The 17,325-nt window shown below is 40.1% G+C and overlaps 1 protein-coding gene across 1 annotated transcript; it reads right to left on the reverse strand.

Annotated features, from left to right (window-relative positions):
- Positions 1–4,597: 4,597 nt before the first annotated feature.
- LOC112945084 (prokineticin receptor 2-like) lies at positions 4,598–11,821 on the reverse strand. Its single transcript, XM_026036598.1, has 4 exons — positions 11,816–11,821; positions 10,860–10,972; positions 8,653–9,189; positions 4,598–5,295 (listed from the first exon to the last, which is right to left on the reverse strand). Exons 1-4 carry the CDS (start codon positions 11,819–11,821, stop codon positions 4,599–4,601), a joined length of 1,353 nt encoding a protein of 450 aa, XP_025892383.1. The 3' UTR covers position 4,598.
- Positions 11,822–17,325: the final 5,504 nt, after the last annotated feature.

The following is a 17,325-nucleotide window of genomic DNA, read 5'->3' on the forward strand; positions in this document are numbered from 1 at the left end:
CCAGGCAGGGGGTGCTGCCTGAGTTTGTTAGGGAGAAAAGAGAGGCAGCTGGGTAGGTCTCTCAGTAGTTGTGTCTCCTGGCTGAGGAGCAGCAGAAGTGCTGGTGTTCAGGAGCTTCCCTTGAGGCTGTTGCAGGTCCCTGTCCAGGAGGCTGTTGCAGTGTGATGGGGGAAGGAGAGGGCAGATTTGCTAAGAGATGAATCCCCTTGCGTTCCAGCTGATCCTCAAAAGTTAGAGGGACTGAGGGTGGCTGGATTCATCTCTTAATAGGGATAACAAATACTGTGCCAACTATATGCCCGACTCTGGCAGTATCGGATTCACCCACAGTCTGTYGCCTGTAGGTCCAAYCGCCTTCCTAGGAGCGAGTCGAGTTCCCTAATAGTGTGATCAACTATTAGCTCAACTCTGGCAGTGCCGGATTCACCCACAGTCTGCTGACCGTTGGTCCGATCACCTTCAAGACAAGTGGTTGGATTCACGAATAGTGCAATTAAATTTTGGCACCTGAGCCCAGAGGAGGAGAAGGGCTCTTTGGTGCACCATGGCCGAGGAGAAAGAGAAGCCACTTGTTGCTACTGGCCAGCAGCTGAGAAGGAGGCCCCTTAGTCATATCTTCATGAAAAAGAAACAGCTACTGGCTCTGTAGTCCTAATGGAAGAGGAGATGTTTGACCTGTGATTGGAGAGGTGCACARGTTCTTTTAAGAACTGGGTCTTTGATGTACAATGTAGAAGGAGCGGTAGGTAGTAAAGAGCCCATTCATGGTGGTGCCATGGAGGAGGAGGAATTTGGGATGCCAGAGGGGGAAGAGGAAGCGGAATGGAGCAGCTTGGTATGTGGGCCTGGGAGAGAAGGAGAGGCACCATGGCAGGGGAGGAAAGAAGCCATTTCTCTCTATTGCCCAGAGACTGAGGAGGAGGCAGCGGTGGCCTTAGTCCAGCTTTGCAGAAGAAGATGCAGCTACTGAATGCACAGTCCTGTTAGAGGAGCCATGGGAGCCATTCCTTTGAGCTGCAGTTGGAGACAAGGAGGAGAACTTGTAGGAAGCGCCTGTCTGGTCCTGTGGTGCGCAGCGCAGGAGGAGGTGGCGGGCAATCCAATAAAGGTGTTGTCRCTGAGGAGGAATCAAAGGAGGGAGGTTTGGCCTGTCAGCCCAGAGCAGAGAAAGAAGACCTAAATTTCTGTGATTGCAGGGGAATATTTCCAAGAAAGCCTGGGTGAAATATTCTCATTAGCAATGTGCATTTTTTTTCTTGAAAACAAGTAGAGGGGATATTTTAGAAAATAGTGCTCAGAAATTAAGCACAATGGAGAAAGTAAGTGTCCTGAAACTTTTCCCCCATCTCTTTCTAGTSGTTTTCTCCCGTTGTTCTATAGGAGTTCTCACATATAGTTTCCCAGGATTTTTCGTGTTTTCCTCTCTAAGCAATTCCTTCAAATTGCTTTCTAAGAAGTCTTCTTGCTTTCTAGGAAACTTTCACCATTGCTTTCTCTGAAGCATTTTCTGTTTAGGAATTTCCTTTTTGAGTTTTTTTTTTTGTTTGTTTGGTTTTTTTTGTTTGTTTGTTTTGCTTTTTTTTCTATTAGAGAATCCCCACCCCCTAATTCCAATCGCTAGTTTCTGGGAATTAGTCCTGACTTTTACAAAATCCTTAGCCTTTCCTGGGTTTCTCCTCTGCTTGGCTTGGATTCTGCAGTTGAGAAGCTTCCCCTGAATTTCTTTGCTTCTTTTGAGGGACTCCTCTCTGGCTGCCTGTGCATTTCATAGAGAATTGCTGACGTCCCTGTGCTCTCTGGGAATGTTGGGATATGTAGCCTTGCTAGGCTGGCACTGGGGCTTTCCCAGAAGGCTGACTGAGCTTTCTCTCTRCTTCCTCCCATGGGGAGGAATGTTTTGGTGGTAGAAGTGTCTTAAATGAGTCTCCAGACTGTAAAGTACTTCCAGGTATTCCACGTGGAGGCAGCAAAGGGTTGTGGAGGCGAGGCCAGACRTCTGTTCCTGTTCAGAGCATCCCTACTCCGTATTTACACCCTGCTCGGAGATGGGAGAGCCTTGGTGAGATGTGGGCTTTGGGTTTCGCTCTGTCTGTTAGTCTGTTCTGTGTGGAAATTCCATGGTGAACAGGAAGGGCCTGGGAATGGAGGAGGGTGTGTTGAAGCCAGGGAAGGCTTTTCTGCCTGCACGTGAAATACGCAGTTTTCTGCATATTTCACAGGTTGCCAGGAAGGTCTTGGTTAGGGTGGCGATGTGTGTAGGGGTTCCATTCCTTATATCCAAAGTTTCTCCTCTGCATATATATTCTGCATCCGTAGAGTAAAGCTGTAGCCAGGTGAGGTGCAGTGGATACTTTGGATGTTTGCACATGCTCCACATGTAGTTAATATGTTATTTAAAAAAACTTGAGATAATTTTAAGTGATGTCTTTTTTTGATCTGTACAAGAAATATAAAGTATATATTCTGTATACACGCAGAAAARTGTCAGTGAGATGTGGCAGATTTTTTCGTGTGTCTGTATGGCAAACATACTGTTTCTAAATACCGTTTTATAGACATAGAAGGCTGTGTCAATCAAGTTTTTTATTATTATATTATTTGTGCATGGAGTATATATGTTTTTGGAATATTTTATCTATATGCTTATCTATATGTTCCAGACAAAGAAGCATGCCTTTATCTCCAATGAACATGCCAAAAACACAGATAAACATGCAGAAAAGCTTGCCCAGAAAGGACCAGGAGAGGAAAGGCTAAGTATACAAGTTCTCTCTATAAAATACACATATGACACATATACCATCTGTAGGCGGTATGCGCATAATGTGTATCCTATATACAGGTGGAAGAACCTTTGTTAGGTGAGGCAGTCTTTTCCTGTGCTGTGCTGATTGCTGTGACTTCCTTCCATGAGGTGACAGAGCACTCAGAGGGAAGGCAGCAAGAATTTTTGGTAACTTTCTCCCCAATTTTGGCTTGAAATTGTATTGTTTGGTGAGAGGGAGAATTATAGCTTGGCCTAGGATGAATACCTAGGTATGTATAATTCTATATCGTTTGGTTCTATTCCACCAAGAAGTGTCTAGGGAGGACGGCTACAGAGAATATTGCCTATTGACAGAGTGCCATGATATTACTAGCTAATCTGCAATACCTAGCACAGGTTTCAAAGGGTAAATATGTGTGTGTAGTGTCAGGAGAAATGAGATATAAAATTTCAAGAGAACTTGCAAGGTTAACCGTCTTGGTGATTCTTTGATCAATTATATTTCTTTAACAGGGAAATAAGTGGATTTAGCACCTTTCCATCTTTAAAAATGCACATTTAAAGAATGATTTCAGTATTTATTTTGCCTAAGACAGCAAAGTTTGGAGACCYTCTCCAACATTTACTCCTTAAGAGGAGCTAGTGTCGAGAGGATTTGAGCATGGAGTTGAATACRCTTTAGCTGTTAAATTTAGTTGTTTACTTTGTTTCACTTTTTYTTTCTCTCAGGAGTGGGATAATTCATATTAGTTGTTTGGGTAGAAAAGTTATAGCTAAGAGGAAAATACGAAAAATAACTCAGAATGCTGCTATTGAGTTCCATGTTTACAATTTTATTAACTGGGCTTTCAGCTCAGTTGATATTCACAAGTAGACAAATTACAAAAAAAATTACTCCAAGAGTAGGTATACCACATTTTTAAATGGGAAGTATTTGTCATCACAATAGAAAAGTCTCGATTTTAACATACAGAAATCCATTAAATTTAATGTGTAGCTTAAATTAGAATATGTTACTGCTACTGTCACCTGTTTTATGATTATCCATCAAGAAACATTCATCCTAGAATACACAAAATCAGAATAGTAAAAGTAGCATTTAGAAGGAAGCAATGCAGAAAACATCTTTCTTGGCTTAGATTTAAGCAGTTGATAAGCTTAGCCAACTCAACTAGTGACAGAGCTGCTGAAACCTGATATCGGTCTCCATTGCTGGAAGAAAAGCATCATCTTACGATCTCTCTATTATTTTGGTCTTGCTTGTACACAAACAGATCTGATAAGGYGTTTAGGTTTGGTACAAAAGGGTGAATTTTCTCCTTCTGGCTGTTATCTTACATGGATACCACTGGAAAAAATATGGGACAAGTCCCATGATGAAGTGTTTGGGGACACGAGGTGTCAGAAGCTGGCGCCACAATAAAATCAAAGATGATAAGTTTCTCTTAAGAACAGAAGAAGCAGGATTATAGGCATAATTTCTAGGACTGACAATCAGTTGTTGCATCTTTATGCTTTAATACATTAATACGCTTTAATGCATTCACAGACTCTTTTTTTCTCCTTAAAATTTAAATAATTCTTAAGTCAATTATCTACATCCCCATTTCTCAGATGGGCAAACTGAGGCACAGCATCAGTCAGATATATGGGATTATACAGTAGTCTGATAGAAGAGATCTGGTGGAAATCCAGACTAGGCTGCTTATCTAGGGCTCYAGCCTTAGGTAGGAAATTTCCATAGGGCAGGGAGAAGTTGCTGAGGCAACATTTGCTTGTTTCCTTTTCCCCACACCCCTCTAAAATATGTGAGATTAGAACTGTATAAATCTTATTTTAGTTTTATGCAGTCTACCTCTTCTGTGACCGGCATTGCACTTGTTCTGAGGTCTAAATCTGTGCTAGATTTATTTCCATTATATGTTGATCTCCACTTGAGAAACATGATCTTCTTGAAATACTTCATTGTGTTATTTTTTACAGTTATAAAACACATTGTGTTTATCATACTGTTACTCATAGCAATGCATTCAACTATGTAAAAAGCAGTCAGATAATGCTTCTCTTTCACAAAAATTGTTGGAAAAAAGTCACGGACAATTGTGAAGCCATAGAAAGGTGCCCAACAGAGAACATAAGCAATTAGAATGCACATAAGTACCATAACTGTTTTCCTTCTGCATCGAAGCCTTTTTCTGATCTGTTCTGTCTGAAATCCTGGTACAGTTTTAAACCAAAGCTCGCGAGAGATCCTGGCATAACACAAGGTCATTGTAATCACAGGTGCAACAAACTCAATGCCAAAGATGAAGAGAAAGTAGGATTTATAATACATCTGCTGATCAACTGGCCAAATTTGGCCACAGAAAATTTTCTCTTGTTTCTTTACTATAAATAATACAGTTTCAGTAGCAAAGTATGCAGATGGGATAGCTACAAGTATGGAGACTGTCCAGACCAGGGCGATTAAGAAGGTTGCTGTTTGATAATTCATGCGTGGTTTTAGTGGGTGGACAATTGCCAGGTACCTACAGAAGAGAGAAATACATTCAAAATTAAGTCTGAAAACAGTATGAATTGGAGTACACTTCAGAATACAAGTGATCAGAATTAGGATTAAGCAGGAGGAAAATGTGATTTTTTTTATTTTTATTTTTTTTTTAAGAGGAGCCTGACAAGTTGGTTTGAATGAGAGTTTAAAAAAAAAGAGTCCGAAGAAACAGCCCTCAGGTGAGTTCATAAAYCTAGAAAGAAGATCCAGAGCAAGTTGAAGCAGAGTGAATGGCTGAAGCATCTCTTAAGATGCCGTGTTCTCAGCAATTTGAGAATCTCAGTTTATTTTATGGTGCCTGAGGATAGTTCTAAGAACTGTCTTAAATTCCAGACAGTTAGAAAAAGAAAACCAAAATTTAAAAGTGTAAACTTGCTTCACTTTTTATTTTTTATTTTTTTTTAACACAGACTGCATGTTTGCAAGTTAGGGATAGACTGAAAGAGGAGAAAGAATATTTATAATACTGACACATATATCGATAGTAGCTAGGACATAGGCAGAAGGTGTGGTACCCAGGACATGCTGTGACAGAGCATCTAGAAATTCTTAGGAGTACAGCACATTCAGGTGAGCATTTAAAATATGCATTAATATCCACATAGTTAGGTGCAGGTAGAAAACAATGTGGAGGAGGAGGAGGAGAATATATTTTCCTCTAGGCAGAGAAGCATTTGAATATGTTGTTTTTACCTAGAGGGTGAATGGACATAAAAGTGTTTCCTTTATCTTCTTTATTATTCCGTGAGCTGGAAAGTACTGAAGCAGGGGTTAATAAATGCTTAGAGTGGAGCATATTTACACATCAGTCAACAAAGGGCTACATATTCATTTTTGCTCATGCAAGTTTGTTGTAACCTAATGTAGGTCTTGCTAATTTATCATATAYACACTAGCTCTTTACACTTGCAATTAGTGACCGCAATTTATGAACTGCAGTGATTCGGAGGAAAAAGTATAGAGAAATTGATATATATTGCATATATGATCCAGCAATTGTTCCTGATTCATTCAAAAAGCGACCAAAATGGCCAAGAGACAATCAGTCTGGGGTGGTTTGCCTGTTTGCTTATGAAGCTGTAGTCTGTCCCAGATAGATCAGGGCATTTCTGCCAGGAGAACAGTTTTGATCAGAAACACCCCAGAGTTTTCAGTACTATTGCTTGACATTAAGGATTGTTTCAAACAGTGAAAATCTTCATGCATTCGGAGACTTTTCTGCCTGTATATATTTCATATGTACAGAACATATACAGAATATACTCACTCTAAAATAAAATGGAAAGTCAGTGGAGCTTTTGATAAGCCAGGTCTTGCGATCACAAAAACTGCTCTTCGCCCTTAGAAGTGCAGGTGAGGTGTCAAAGGACAGTAGCATTATTCAGCTCCACTGTGGAACTYGTAAATTAAAGTTTTTAGATTATCTCCTGTGAAAACAAGGTTGTGGGGTTGCGTATGTGTGTGCATTTATAAGTATGCCTGTCAGGGTGGCAGAACATTAGATTATCTGGGTAAGTCCCTACAGTAGAGTCAAAAGGGAGCTTCTGATGTGGATTTCCTGACTATCCTTGCTTGCTATGCTTTGGCTGTAATTGGGGAGTGTTTTTGGAACATATTGTGTGTGATATTAACTGAATTCAGATGAAGCTACCTGGAAAGATGTGCTCCAAGAGAGTATCTGAAACATACAGTTGCCCATAGGGAGATAATACTAGAAAAATCCTGATTTCCTAGCAAATATGTAGTTGAAGAGTTGTCTTCACAACACTTTTTTTGAAGTTGGTAAGTTGAAGTTGACTCCTCAGATGCAGTTCAAAGGTTGTTGGTGTGTGGAGATGAATTAAGGATTTGTTTTCCAGGAGCTGATGGTCTTTTTCCCTTTACCAGGTAAAACATCGTTGAACTTCCTCAGAATTTTCTACAAATCTCTGTTGTCATCAGTAAAAACAGAAGCAAATCTGCACAACTGTTACCTCTAGAACCATTACTAGTGTTAAGCAATCTAAAATTTCTTTTGGATCAGTTTCCAAAAGCTAAGCAACAACAGATTATAGCCTAAAAAGGCATAGAAGGGAAACAATAACAACAACAACAACAACAACAACAANAAATAAAAATGCTAAAAAAAAAACTGTAAAAATAGTTTTTACAAGCAGAGGATTTAGAGGTATATGATGGTCATTTAAAAAAAAAAAAGACTTATCATGATGGTCTTTCTGTAAATAATTTACTGTGTGAGTCTCTGGCTTCCTGTGATTTGTGTCAAACATGGCAACAAGAAGCTGATCCTCAACTTCTAGGTTCCTCAGAGTACACAGTACACAAGACTAAGACCAGGACTTGCATGAAAACAGAATTAAATGATGTTAAAAATTCTGGAGAGGCAGACAAATATCTCAGGGTTGCAAGGCAATGCAAGTAGTGCAGCAGCTGGGTATCAGTATGTTCTGCTCACTCTCTTAGGTGAGCTGTAAGGAAACCTCTGTTAAACTAGGGTTGTGTATCATCTTTATCATTTTCACGAAGATTCAACCATGACTCTTTTGTCATCAATAGGATGTCTACAAATGACACAAATGCTCAGCATCCACTTCTGAGCTGGAGCGTGCAGCTACGAACTCAGTACTACTTAAGTTATTTTAATGATGGTTGAATTTTTGGGGAGAATGCTGGACAGAATAAGAAGTTTTATTTTGCAAGCTATTTTGAAATCTCATCTTTAATTGTGTTTCGTTCAAAAAAAAAAAAAAGTGGAAAAAAAATACCTTAGAGGGTGAAAGAAATATCTGGGAAGGCAGGAACCCTGTTAGGAAACTCATCATCAATATTGTTTTCATCGGCCAACTGTTTCTCTCTCTGAAGAATATTTATTTCATTGTTTATACAGAAAGTGAGACCCAAGAAAATAAAATTCAATAAAACTCAAACCCCGGTAGTAAGGGTTGTTTAAAGACATTTGGAATAGGAGTGTGCGACACTATTAATAGCCACATCCCTGAAGTAGTGATGATTCTTGGCTTATTTTTCTTTCTCTTCTTTCCCGTATTTCATAAATCCCATTCTACAGTTGAGTCAGAACTTTGACAGGAGCGGGGGGGAAGAACAGCTTTTAATAAATCAACATTTCTTTTAGCTGAAAAGTTTAATCAATAAATTTTTACTGAGTCTCTCCAGAATAATTTTGTGACCTTGTGTGATTTAATTCTGATGAAGCAAGACACCCCGATCAGCAGAATACCTACTGTGATACCAGCAGATCCTGTAGAGCAGCCGAGAAACCTGGATGGCCATTCTCAAGAGCTCTGGCCACCTCCAGTCATAGYCCCCTGCTTACCTGTCTACGGCGATAGCCAAGAGAGCATTGGTGGAAACATAGAGGGAGACAGTCCGTAGGTAGTTTACTGAGGCACAGAGGACGTGGCCGTGCTCCCAGGAGAGCTGTCGCACYACGTAGTAGTCCATCTCGAAAGGACAGCACACGATGGCCACAATGAAGTCGGAGATTGCCAGGTTGGCAATCAGAAGGTTGGTGAGGTTCCTTAGCTTCTTGTAGCGGGCGAGAGCAGCGATGAAGATAAGGTTGCCAATGCCACAGACCAGCATGATGCAAATGAGAGCCACCCCAATCACAATCTTGGCCGCAAAGAAGGTGCGTGTTTTGGTCACGTCGTCTTCATTGTCCAGTGGCAGATCATAATCACTGTAATTGAAATTGAAAGGGATGGTGAAGTTTCTGAAGGAGGTGAAATCTCCCTTGTGGAGATCGTAGATTGCAGCAAAGTTGAGGCTGACAGTAGTATTTTGCTTATGTTCGTCTTGCCCCATCGTGATGTCTTTCTCCTTTTGAYGCAGGTATCTTGGCTGGCCTTTGCTTTTGTGTTGGTATTACCCAGGATGGCAGAGCAGGGTCGTGGCAGACAGAAAAATTCATCAAAAGATTCTGTTCTGAGCAGTGAGTCACCTTGTCTTTATTCAGATGAGACAGGAGAGTGTCAGCCTCATTTACACTCTTCTATGGGAACAAAGAGAGGGAAAAAAACTTGAGAGGAAAATATAGCAAAAATACTGTGCTCGAGGGAATGCAATTGCTACATATTCCTTCACCTGTCCCCAACAATTTTGCCACATACCTAAGTGTAAACAGTGGGAAGAAGTACACTGTAAGAGAATGCTTTGGTTATCATGCAATTCCTGGAGTTCTACTTGTGTAATGCACAAGTAGTTATACCTTGTAATGCACAAGTAGTTATACCTGGCAGCTTTATTTTCCTGAGCCAAAGTTTTGTGCAGAGTGAAATGATAATGTGAAAGGAAGGTAAAATACAGGTTAAACCTCTGCCATATGCGTTGTCATCGTCGTGCAAAGTACAGAAGCTAGAAGAAAAGGACATCTCATTTTGCTGAGGTAAATCTGAAGTGCCTTTTGGACAAAGGCTTTTGTGCTTTATGCTGGATGCCTTGGGCAGAGTGATGTCACTGGCAAAAGGAAGAAAAAGTTTAAAAAATAAAAAAGAATAAAAGAGAGCTGAATCCCTGGCTTCTAAATGTTTTTCTTAAGAAAAAGTTGCCAATTCCTCAAAATAGCAAAGCCAGCACTTTCCTTTTTGGCAATCCTTGCTTGCCAAATTTTGGGGACAAAATTTTCTGCCGGTATAATCTGTAATGCTTCTTTCAAACCTGTGGAGCCTTGACATTTTGCTTGGACAGAATTTTGCCGCACAAAACTGTCATGCTTTTCTGTGATGGCAAATCTAYTGTCACAGCGAGGGTGATTCCACAAACAGCTTCTTGAGGTAGAAGATGAAATATTCTCTAGGCAAGGCAAAGTGCTTTGATTTTTTAGAAGACAGAGGGAGGAGMAAGCTTCCCTCTTTGTCCTGCCAGTTGTACCAAACATGTTAAATACAAATGTGTTTTCTTCACACAGAAAAGCAAAAATTAAATCTATTCCTCTATTCTGTATCATGACACTGACAGCATTGTCTTCTTTTATCCCTCTGCCCCACACTGGGAATTCTCACACCCTCAGTACTTAGAGCTACAGACTCGCAGYGTCTAGGCCAGCCCCAACCCATCTCCGAAGGGAATCTGGGGGAATTATTGCTTCATAGCGTTAAAACAGGTATTCATAATGTCAAATGCCATTAATAATGTCCAGCATAGCTACAAAGGACAATCGTCATCCCYGCTTCCTTCTCTGGGAGTGCCCTAGGAAACCAACACTTAATGAATTTCYAGGAGAAACTCTCCTGTACAAGTTTTGTTTCCGTGCTGCTTTTCCAAACACACAGTTATAGGATGAGAGAATAACAGAAAGACAAGCCTGAAACTAAGGAACAGTTCAAACAATTCACTGCCTTTTAAGCCATTTACATAGCTGCTTGGAAATGGGAATGGTCATGTAAGAACGGAACCAAACGAATATTCAGGTGCAAAAGGTGTATGTTGGAAGCACCCTCTTCCCAAAGCAAGGAACAGCATCTGCTCAGGATTCTCAGCAAAACAGCGGATCTTTAAAATAAAAAAAGGCAACACACCCACCTGAAAAGAGCCATAACCCCATCAGCTAACTGTACCTGCAGTTGCTCCCGTTTTCTTTTAGGTCTCCGGCACTCTGGAGTTACCTTCCGGGCTTCTTCCCTGCAAACGTGCRACTGTCATTGGAGCACAAAAACGAATCACCAAAAAAGCACCAGCCAACGGACTTAGCTTAGATCTTTTCTCTCCCAAGTAATTTTGCCCTGCAGGTCAGAGGGGATGACGGCTCTGCTGTCTGTGTGCGTGCATCTAAAGCTTCTTCGCGGTGGGAGGCACCTTGAAGCTTGTCCATGCATTTCTAATTTTAAAGAGGCAGTGCAATACAGAGGCAATGCAACACAGCCCCCTCTTTTTTCCCCCTGCAAAGCCCGGGTCTGTGCTTGCTCTTTGAGATTTGTGTCTACCGAGCGGTAATTATTTATACCTGCCTCGAAATAAAAGCGTCACAGTGGAGAGGAGGGGGAGGAAGGAGGAACTATCCTCCAAGGGACCTATGGGAATCTCCTCCCTGCTGTGGTCCTTTGGACCGGGTCTGTGGCAGGCAGTACAGACCTTAGCTTGGAGCACTGGGGACAAAGAACAGCTCCTGAGCAGGGAGGGGGGAACTGAAGCACTGATAAGATGCAACCAAATGGACCATGAGGAAATTATATATAATCCAATTGGGGACTGGCCACTGAAAGTGTCAACCTCTGAGAAAATATAGGGAGAGGCAAAGTGTGCAAATTAAAGTGAGCATCAGAACCAAACCTAAAAAAGCCCCAAATTAGGCTGCATAAACTTTAAATGTCCCATAAAAAAAGCTAGTAAAGTAAAATAAATTCTTGCAAGCTTTACATTAGAAAGGTGTGTGATCTCTTTAATCAGAGTTCATTTAATTGTGTCACATTAGGTTATTTATTTAGTTAATCAAGTTAATTCCTTTAGGCCAAAGCCTTAGTTTCTGCAAAACAATATACCTCCATTGAATTGAAGCAAGGACTCATTGAAGCCCCTATAATTACAGCTTCTCAGGTTCTGCACTTGCTCCTGTGTACGTAGCGTTCATACAGTAAAGGAAAACCGAGGAAGCTCTAGGAGAGGATTTCCTAGCTGCAGACATTGCCGTGGTGCAGAAGCTCTTGTCTCTGGTGTGTTCTGGTGCAGGGAGAGGGGCTGCTTTGGGTAGCCGAGCTGCAGTGCTGCCCATGGAGCTCTCTGCAGCTCTGTCTTTGTCCAGATGCTCTGCAGCTTATAGATCACCTCACCTGCTGGAAGAAGGGCACCCTCTCTCAGGACTCACAGTGCTGGTCAGAGTTCCTTCCCCACAATAATTAACAGCTTTATGAATTATGATATTAATTTATTACGTGATATTACATGATATTACATGACTATGTTCAGGAGGATGCATGATTCTGGTACTGGATTTCTGTGTAAGACTGATCCTTCATAGCTTTGATTCACAGTTTCCAGCAACACTTTCAAAGTTTTCACAGCACTTAGTGGTGCTTTTCCTGACACCAGTATTACTCTCTTAATAGCTCCAGGATGAGAAGAAAAGATGAATTTGAAAACTTTCAAATGAACAATTTGCATTTTTTTTCCTTCGTTAATATGTGTAGGGTTTGAACTAACAAAATATTTGGAGGATAAATGATGCAAAAAAACATTGGAAGATTGAAATGTAAAATACTTCTTTAGGGACTTTCAAATAATGAATTTCTAAAATTCATTATCCTAATGCCGTAGGAACAGAGATAAGAATTATGACCTTTCATTTCAAAAGAGTAAACTCATTAGCTAATGTCAAATTTTTGTTAATTGCTTAATAAATTGGACTCTGAGCTAGGTAATTAATCCTAGGGTACCACATAGACTTTGTATAAAGTATAGCTGGATTTGGCCTTTCATCTTAGAAGTTTTACAGAGGGAATTAATACAGATCAGATGGTGAAATGTGACAGGAATTTGATAAAATAATAGTGCCAGAAATACCAAYGATTTTCTAGAAGAACAATTAGAAAGTAGTAGCCTGTGTGGGTTGCAAGTATTAGCATCTCTGTTTTGTATTCAGATACAYAATGTCCAAAGAGCTTGTATCATAAATCCTTCATTTAGCAARTATTTAGGCTAAATGCATAAATGCCATCCACTATGGTGAAATATAAATGGATTTAAAAAAAATAAAAAAGCATTTGAGATCATCGTTAAATCCTGACAAACCTTCTAATGAGAATCAGCATTTTAACCAGATATTTGGCTCAAGTGCTTTTCTAAATCTAGGAATGTTACTAGTATTTACGTTTAGGAGGACTTTAGGTTTACTTACATAGAGTGTGAGCTATAATTTTATAATATGTGAAAACCAGGAAAGCAACTTTTGGTGGAATAGGCAATATTTGCACAAAGATGTAATCCCACTGTTAAAAGATTAGGATGATTCACCTTTTTTAACGGTGACTTGTCCCTGGAGCAGTCTGCAGGAGTATGGGAAGGTGTTTGACTGGATTAATGGGCTATGTAATAATGTTACTTTCTTCTTACCRCTTTCTTATCAAGTGCATCCTGTCCCAAAGGGTAACAATGTAGTTTTTCATCCCCTGAATAAGCAAAAGCATCAGAAGGAGCAGTAGAGCTCGCTCTCTAATGGGCAAGTAGAGAGTTAACAACTGAAAACTCCAAATTGCCCAAGCTCTGGCAACTTGGCAGAAAAGATGGAGGAACTTTAGGTATTCTGCCCACCAAAAAAAAAAAAGGGAAGTGGGAAGTCTCATGGAGGCAGGACCATCTTGCTAAAATTCRCAAAAACCCAGCTCACTAAAGAACTTATACATTTGCAAAATGCTAAATACACTTGAAAAACTTGATAATGAACCAAAACCTCACCTGAAGATACTGGAAGGATCACCTTATGGGAATGACCGTAGCACGGCCACATACTTCTTGCCTATGTATATGAAAGGCAGAATCCAGCACTGATGAGTTAAGCCCAAATTCAGAGCAATGCCTAAGCAAATCCTCCCTCTGGACCATGAGTATCTCTCCCCTTAACCTGGGACGCTGCGCTGAGGTAACTCCATGTCAGAGTGGCAGTCCCCTGTGTGTCCAGGGTGAAGAAACACTATAGCATTTGACTGGGACAATCACTGTACTGTGTTTAATTGTGCTRATTACTAGTTGCTAATTGATAAGCTGATCCCCTATGACAGTTGAGCCAATGGTGGATGTTGTTATCACCAAGATCTTGCTCAGGTGAATAAAATCAACTAACTAAAGCCCAGTGGTTGTTGCCCCTCTGTATTCTTTTACTGTCTGCTTTAACGAGATAGCAMAACACTGTCAACCACCATAGCAACATCCCACAAGGTGGTCATCATCTCTATTTGGAAGAGCAAATGTGGTGCTGTTATCCAAACGTTCCTTTTCTTTTAGAGCTGCACAGGTTTCTATGGACAGTGGTATTCAGGGAGGTCTCACAGCCAAATGACAGGAGCTTTAGCAGAGCTCTACTGCAGAACAACGTGCTAGTGCCTTGGGGCAGTCAGTGACTTTCTTCACAGTGAAAGTTTCATTCTTTGTACTTGTCTTTCATTTCACTTTCTACTCTCTACCAGTATGTATTTCCTGCTTTCTTCATCTCCATTTCACATTTTATGATTACAGAACAATGTTTATTTTGCCCAGCTCAGCATGGCAATCTTCTGTGAGAAGCACAGTCCTTTCCCAAAACTATGGTCTATGAAATGTATAGAAATAGATACATGAAGTTTGTATTCCTAGCTATCACTTATCATCCATTCCTAGAGATGTTGTCTTAGTTAAAGCAAAAGTTAGAGAATCTGGGGCAGGACAGGTGACAAAGATCAGCTCAGAGACTGTGCAAAAGTTTTGGTGCTGCCATAGTATGGCATGAATGACCACAAAAAAAGGCATTTCAGTCTTTAAACATTAAAGATTGCACTCAATTATTAAACATCACAGTTTCTTCTTTTCTTTTGAATGTGTTAGGGTCTGTTTTGTGTTGTTTTTTCTTTTCTTTTCTTTTCTTTTTTTTTTTTTAACCCTGACCTCCCTTACAGAAAATGCCCATTATCACAGACCAGTCTCTTGGGCCCTGCTGGAGAAAGTCAGTTGAAGGCTCTTGCATTATTTAAGCCTTGTTTTTAAAGGGAGAGTTAGAACCCATATTGTGAACAGACCTCGTTAATTTTCCCAGAGTTAGTGAAACTCACCATCATGTTGCCATATTGTTCAACTTTAGTCTGCAGGCCTTTGAAGAGCCCAAGGCCTTTTAAAGACAAATGTTAAGGGCCTTTATCCCCAAATCCTACTTGGAGATCCCCCTGCGGATTTTAGCACAGCAGATGTTGACAGCAGTGGTGTACAGCAGTGTGCTTCCTATGGGCGCATAGTAGACACTAGCTGAAACTGCCTCCTTTGCCCATCTCACCAACTTCATCCTCTGCTGAGACTGTTTCCTCTCACAGGCAGCTGTTAGAGATTGCCTAATTTTAGGCTAAGCTTGTTAGATCCATTTCCAGAGATTCCTAAAAAGCCCCATCGCTTTAAGCCCCCTCTCTTCTACACTGGATATATGGAATAACAAAGATCAGTGCCTGGAAACCTTTTGTAAATTAGAGAAAAGGATCAATATAGCCACTTGAAATGCTTTACTCTGATATTAGCCTCTTATAGTATCTTTAAAATCTCTTGAAATTTTAAAGAAAGACCTAATCTTTTATATAGGGAGGTCAAAGGCAGAAGCAGAAGCAACTTTCCATTATTTCCAAAAGTAAGATCTCCAGGTCTTGAATTTGAAGTCTTTATTAGTCCCCTTTATTAGGAAGGGTTTACAATTTCAGTATACAGTCATTTTTCTTGMCCTCTATTTCTAAACATTGTTCTAAAAGAGTTAAGATAAAACAGTATGTGTCTTATAAAACATTTAAGAAACGTTTCTCAGAGTTAGCATGTRATCTATATTTCTTTTCCGGGGCTGCACTGCATGTACTCATGCAATTTCTAACAAATGCCTGCATAGCCTATTAACAGAAGTTTAGTAAAACCTTCTGTAATGTGCAGATCATGCCTTCTCATATGGAACTACTAAATATGCCTTAGCTACGCTTGGTAGAGTTTTCATGGTCCTAGTTTCAGATTCTCATTTTAATATCTCTAACCTGAGGTATGCATTTGGCCTCTTCTCCTAGAACTGGTTTACTTACAACCCATTTTCAAAAAGATTTGCATTTTGAAACATTTAAGAGGAAATTAATATGACCTGTATTTCAGTTGGGCTTATCTGTCCTTYGGATTTTTAGAGGCAATATTGTTTATTTTGAACTTTCTCAAAGATACACCCCATACACCTTTTCTTTCAATGGGTGCTGTGAGCTCCAGAATGSTTTTGGAAATGAAGCAGCTTTTTAACTGAAGTATCTCAGTAGGAGARACTTCCTTCTGAAAACCTACTCACTTTTTTTTGGAGGTCTAATTGGGAGAAGCTGAATTCTGGGCTTCTTAGAAAGGGTAACCCTCAAAACTACAGTGTGAAATTTAAGGTAAATTGTCTGCACATTAGTATTTTCTGTTGGCAAACCTTCCTATTTCTATTATCACTTCAACTTGCTTTTTTGTTCATATGAATATTGTCCCAGTGAATATTACTTTTTTTTTTCTTTTGCCATTGACAGAATCCTGCTCTTTCATTTCTCCTCTTTTGAATATTGTGGCAATGTTGCTTCTAAGGAAATATTTAGCTCTATAAATCCATGTCAGGCAGAATGATTCTAAGAATCTTGCCTTTATAATTCCTATACTCCCACTTTTGTTTAAAAGACACCCTCTTTTCACTTGTTTCTATTTTCTGAAGCAAACAGTTACAGGTAACAGCACCCACATAGTTACATAATATGACTTGCAGAGGTCTGGGGCATGTGGAGAGGGTTCCTAGCTAGTCTATGTCCCCTGATTTGTCTCAGCAAGAAATTAAGTTTTTTGGATTCMTGCTTCATTCTGATGCCATCTTTTTGTGGTTCTTCAGAAGTCAGTATTTTTTCTCATAAATTATTTGAGATTGAAAGGGATGCCGGAGTTCAGCGTCAACCTGAGAAAGATGTTAATGCACTATGAAAGCCTTATTGCAGGTAASAGTTCTTATTATCATTTCTGTACACACAAAATGAATCCTGGCCTGACAGAAATTATGCCTAATGGCAGCTTCATTTGAAACTACTCAGAGCATGAAACTCTGGTCTTAATGTCAGAATGATTCATGAAAACCTATTATCACACCTTTTTCACTGACTTGAAAAGGTCTTATGCTTCTTTTAATGTGATATCTAAACTGCAGGGCCAAATCAGCCTTCTTTTGATAATATATTTGAAGTCCTGAAGAGGAAAGCACTGTTGATGTGACTGCTCTGACAGGAGAAGAGAGGTTGTCCTGAGCTCCCTCAACTACTTGGCCCTGTGGAAAATCCACGCC

Source organism: Nothoprocta perdicaria, unplaced genomic scaffold (assembly GCF_003342845.1).
Source record: "Nothoprocta perdicaria isolate Ctin4 unplaced genomic scaffold, notPer1 scaffold_181, whole genome shotgun sequence".
NCBI lineage: Eukaryota > Metazoa > Chordata > Aves > Tinamiformes > Tinamidae > Nothoprocta > Nothoprocta perdicaria.